Below are 5,565 nucleotides of genomic sequence, written 5' to 3' on the forward strand. Positions count from 1 at the left end.
ATGTCTACAGATCAGGCATTTCGTTGGCAACAAGTTTTAACACTGCATCATCACTCTGCAGCCACCAACAAAAACGTGCAACCGCAAGGCAATGCATTGCATGTGTGTATTTATAGCAATGGAGAAACCAAAACTTTCCACCCCACCCCCTTTGTACTGGTTATCTGTTGGTAATGCAAAGGGGGATATCAGCAGGCAACTTTCTCCTTCGTGCTAACGGAAAAGAAGCCTGCGTGGCCGTGCTCTTGTCGCGCATCCCGCAAAGCCAATAGCGTTGCATCTGGAAATGCAAGACCTCTCTCTACGCAGGTCTATATAGATATATGTGGCGTATTCCGGACAAAGAAGCGGCTGCCTTTTCCTAGCCTGGCTTTCATCCAAGCAGACAGCTCTGGGGCGAGGAGGACCCGGCGGCGGGGCAGTCGAGCCGGGCGCCCCCCAGCGGCCATTCTCTGCCAGAGCCCAGAAAGCGGCGCCACTTTCGAGGGGCGCAGAAGTTGGCTTCGCCTCTCAACTGTGCTGCACGCTCCCTCCACCCCACCGCCCCTTTTTCTGCCTCCGTCCGCAGCTGGCTGGGTGGGGGGAGACCCCCTGCCTTCTCCGCCCACCCCTCTCCCCCTCCTCTTAGCCGGGCGGACGCTGCTGCTGCGGGCTGCGCATTCCTGGCCGCCCCCCCCCCCCGGGAGGGAGCCGAGGCACTGAAAGGCTCGCTTATGCGCGGCGCAGACACTGCCCGATTCATCCGCGCCTCGCCTCTGCCTCCCGCTCGCTCGCTCCGCCAGCGCCATGAAGCTCCTGCCGCCCTGTCCGCCTTCGCTGGCCGCCGCGGCGCTGCTGCTGCTCCTGCTGCTGTTTGGGGTGCTGTCGGCGAGCCCCCCGGCCGGCCTGGCTGAGACCCTCAAAGGCAAGCAGAAGGCGCTTCGCCAGAGGGAGGTGGTGGACGTGGTGAGTGCGCAGCGAGGGCGGGCCGGCGGGCGCCGCGATCCCCCCGGAGGGCTGCGCAGGGTCTCGGGCTGCGGTGGGTGGCATGGAGACAAGCAGCAATCCTGAGAGGGCGCATGCATTGCATGGGATAGGAGCAGAGGCGTACCTTAGGTTCCCTTGCACAGTGGCCAAGGAGCTGGGCGCTGTGCCATTCCAAGCCAGAGTGGAGAGGCACCATTTTGGCGCCCCCCTGGGACCAAGGGTGTCAACTTGAATAAAATATGGAGGGGAGCAGGTAAGCCCCGCCCCACATAATTGATCACAAGATGCGTCTCACACACATCATTTGAATGGCCTTGTCCATCAATGGGAGGGGGGCTAGGACTTGTCTCCTATGCCTGGGCCGGCACTCTTGGGGGGCAACCTTTCCAACCCCTACGGTTCACCCCTCAAGAAGACCTCTTGCTTAGCCCTCTTTTTGGCGTGCCACTTCCCGTCTTACTCATTTATATCCCACCATAAGAACCAGCAGCCTGAATAGATCAGGCTAAAATAGCCCAGCATCCTATTCTCCTGGTGGCCAGGCAGACGCAGATGGGGGGAGTCCAGGAGCACAGGGGACTGCAGTGTGATCTCCTCCAAATAACTGAAGGTGGCCTGCCTGGCTCTACCTTGCATTCTCCAGGTCACCCTCACAACAACCCTGCAAGGTAGGTTAGGTGGCTGACTGGCTCTAGGTCACTCAGTAAGCTTCTTGGCTGACTGGAGATTTGAGTCCTGGTCTCCCAGGTCCTGGTTGATGGGTCTGACCTCTGCACCATGATGGCAACAAACGATGTGTAAGAAGAGAAGTATAAGCCAAGCCCCCAATGTTTTCGAGCTGCTGAATAAGATTAAGAAAACAAACCTGACAGACACAATACTGGAAAAGGAGAGGATGTGGGGAGGGAACAAACGAAGGAGCATTATTATCAAACGCAGCTGGACGGAAGATGCAGTCCACATCCAGAATTCTACTAGTTTCTGAAAACTTTCAGACAATGATCCTTCTGAATGTTGAATGGTTCTAAAGCCAAATTTAGATATGATGGTGCGCAATTAGAATAATTTACCAGTGCATGTGTTCCGTTTCTAAATTAAACTGGGTTGCCTGACCGTCACTTCCAAAAGCGCACAAAGCTTAATGTTTCTGACGTTAAACAGTTCTGGGTTTGGTAAGAAAATAACATAGTGTGCAAGGGAGACACAATCTAGCAGGGGCCATACTGCAACAGGATGCTAATGTTGCATACATAATGTCATGCCAGGTTCAAACAACACTATGCAGATAAATCCTTATTGTTTAAAAAGAGTTTGACTGATGAAAAGTAATCTTAAAGTATGCAGCTGGGGTGGAATGGGAGCTGTGCTGTGTTCATTGTTACAACTTGAGATCTCAAGGGCTGTGTACCTAAACATGCAGATGTTTATTCTTCACCCAGTGTGCTTCCACCTCTCATTTGGGAAGCAGTGTACACCTGATGCTATCTAGCCTGTTGTTTCTTATGAAATACTGCATTTTTATGCATTTCCCCCCAAACCAGCTTTGGCCTACCTGTGTGTTAAACTGGCAATGCATACAGCCTTTCTCTCTGCTAACGTAAAACCCACAGCTGCAGGGTTGCAAAAGAGACAGCTGTGTAATCTGCTGTGGTGGGACATTATGGCTGCAGAGCATGAGTAATCTGACTGATCTTCTCCGCTCTTTGTTATTACTCACTGAGCATGAATATTTAGGGAAATGGTTAGTGGGTTTCTTAAAACATTCTTCCTCACTCAAGCCATTCATTGCCACGTTGGACACAGAAGCAGAGCTGGCCTTGGTAGGCTGTGGCTGTACTCACCACATTTCTTTAAGTAATATGTCAATTGGGGAAAGCAATGCCTGGTTTGTGTGTGTGTGTGTGTGTGAGAGAGAGAGGGAGGGAGAAGGGGGAGAAAAATTGTTCCTTTTCAACAACAAAACGTAATAACCAATGTGGGTATTGGTTTATTGTTTCAAGTTCAAACAACTATGTATATATAACTATGTGTCTATAAATTGGGAATAATTTTGATTTTCAGTATAATGGGATGTGTTTGCAAGGACCTAATGGTGTTCCTGGAAGAGACGGAAACCCTGGTGTCAATGGAATTCCTGGAACACCTGGGATCCCGGGTCGAGATGGACTAAAAGGAGAAAAAGGAGAATGCATGAGAGAAAGCTTTGAGGAGTCTTGGACACCCAACTACAAACAATGTTCATGGAATGCTCTGAACTATGGCATAGACCTTGGAAAAATTGCAGTAAGCAAGTACCATTGCATTTATAATGTATATTACAGCAACAGAGGTGGGTGAGGGTACAAAGATCTGGTGGTAATTCTTTTTCTTATCGCTTTGGCTTCCTTATTCCTAGCAGCTAGGTTCTACTGCAGTCAACAATCAGATGTCCATTTAAGGAGGACCACTGAGGCATCTCAAATGATTGATGAAAGATACTGTAAGCAAGCTCTGGTATTAGGATTTAAATATAAAAATTTAGAACAGAGGACTGCTGGAGAAGGGATGTTATTTGGCTAACTCTATAAGAAATAACCATGAGTCAGTTGCACTTCAAAGACTAACCAAATTATTATGGCATAAGCTTTTTTAAGGTAGCTTTCCCTTTAAGGTAGTAACTATTTCTTTTAAAACGACAAGTCAATAAATAATCAACCACTTAAACACACAACTTTTTCTTGTTTTGTAATAGGAGTGCACATTCACAAAGATGCGCAGCAACAGTGCTTTAAGAGTCCTCTTCAGTGGATCACTTAGACTCAAATGCAGAAACGCCTGTTGCCAGAGATGGTATTTTACATTTAATGGAGCTGAATGCTCTGGGCCACTTCCCATTGAAGCTATAATTTATTTAGATCAAGGAAGTCCGGAATTAAATTCCACCATTAACATACACCGCACTTCTTCAGGTACGTATCAAGATAATCTTGTGAGACCAAAAAGAATTTCACTGTAACAATTCTGGGCACATGTGAGATGCGGATTGCGTTACTTGCCTGTTTCCCTGTAGCAAATAAACCCAATAATAAGGTAATAAGTACACCAGAGTTTTCCTTTCTAGTGATAAAGAAATAAGGTTTACAATCAGACAAATGAGACTCAAACCTCCTCCAGGCTTAGACCAGCCCACCCATTTATAAGGTAGAAAGTATAGAGATACAAGCACTGGCGTGCAAACTCTCCAATTGGTGTCTTTACCAAAGGTGTCATGCGCTTTGAAGACACTCAGACTCAGGACAAAAGGGAGCAACGTGCTAAGAGGAAGGCACGCTTGGCAAACCCTCACCATGATCAGTTACCGCCCAGAAACCTATGTCCCCACTGTGAAAGGATGTGTAGATCCAGAATTGGCCTCCACAATCACTTACGAACTCACTGTTAAAACTGTGTTTATGGAAGACAATCTTACTTGGTTACGAGTGATTGCCAAAGAAGAAGAAAGTATAGATATATAAATGCAGCTACTAGAGCCCAACTCTAGACACCACCTGGTAGCCCTGCAGCTGGAAGGAAGGTAGACAGAGAGTAGAAGCCCCGCAGCAAACTGCTAGTGATGGCTGATCCATTCAGCTTCCTCCCTGCCTTGTAGGATGCTATAGCAGAAAAAAATCATTTGTTCCAGAATGCAAAGGTCAAAAACTAACCCGATTATTGCCCTCTAAATTTGCTCAGACACACAAAGTGTGAGTATCCAACTGAACATAGTTAAAGTTTCCATTAAAATAAGAGCACCTTCTCACAGAATATTAATTTTGTTTACTGACAGCTATCATTAGTTGATGGAGATGTCGTTTTAACAAACAAAACCCAAACCTAAGCACAGGGCCATTTCTTCCCAAATCACAATGTATGGTTCTTTTTTCTTATGTCTATAATATAATTTTTGTTAAGAATAACATGAAACAATACAATACAACAAATAATGGGTACTGGTCACCAGATACAAAGCAAAATATAGTCACTATGTGTATAAGCCAGAAAATAACAGCATGTTAAGTAAAATAACCAAGCAAAAAAGATTTATGAGTTATAAGGGGTCCTGATTCCTCCTGGTGATAGTTAATAAAAGAAATAAACATGAACTACAGTAATCAGCATCAAAAGTGGCTCTTCTCTTTTTAAAGATGGCTGTCCTTTGGAACTCCCTGCCTATTAGTTGTACTGTTGCAAACATCCACTAAAACTTTTTATTATTTCCATGCAATTCTGTGTGGACATAAAAGGGTGTATCCAATGCTAGTCCTACAGAGTAGAAACATTGCAAATAATGAACATGATTAATTTTTGAAAGTAATAAAGGGATGATGGGAGGTGACTCAGTGTCTGGTGGGCACAGGTTCAACCTTTCTTTCTATTTTGGGCGAAATCACTATGCTTTTTGTCTTTCATACAGTGGAAGGGCTATGTGAAGGGATCAGCGCTGGCCTGGTGGATATTGCTGTTTGGGTTGGTACTTGTTCCGATTACCCACCTGGAGATGCTTCCACTGGATGGAACTCAGTCTCTCGCATCATTATAGAAGAACTGCCAAAATAGAGCTCTTTCAAAGATTCTCTCCCC

General features: G+C 46.3%; 1 protein-coding gene across 1 annotated transcript; it reads left to right on the forward strand.

The window, feature by feature from the left end:
* Positions 1–638: 638 nt before the first annotated feature.
* Positions 639–5,565, forward strand: CTHRC1 (collagen triple helix repeat containing 1). The gene is made up of 4 exons (XM_033155712.1): positions 639–945; positions 3,028–3,249; positions 3,698–3,914; positions 5,399–5,565. Exons 1-4 carry the CDS (start codon positions 787–789, stop codon positions 5,539–5,541), a joined length of 741 nt encoding a protein of 246 aa, XP_033011603.1. The 5' UTR covers positions 639–786; the 3' UTR covers positions 5,542–5,565.

The sequence above is a fragment of the Lacerta agilis genome, chromosome 7 (assembly GCF_009819535.1).
Source record: "Lacerta agilis isolate rLacAgi1 chromosome 7, rLacAgi1.pri, whole genome shotgun sequence".
Lineage (NCBI taxonomy): Eukaryota > Metazoa > Chordata > Lepidosauria > Squamata > Lacertidae > Lacerta > Lacerta agilis.

What these genes read in the sequence shown, in the direction of transcription:
- CTHRC1 (XM_033155712.1), top strand. Translation starts at nt 787, where the DNA reads ATGAAGCTCCTGCCGCCCTGTCCGCCTTCGCTGGCCGCCGCGGCGCTG. An exon ending in TAGACCTTGGAAAAATTGCA is followed by an intron (nt 3,250 to 3,697) that starts GTAAGCAAGTAC and finishes GTTTTGTAATAG; the next exon opens with GAGTGCACATTCACAAAGAT. An exon ending in CATACACCGCACTTCTTCAG is followed by an intron (nt 3,915 to 5,398) that starts GTACGTATCAAG and finishes TCTTTCATACAG; the next exon opens with TGGAAGGGCTATGTGAAGGG.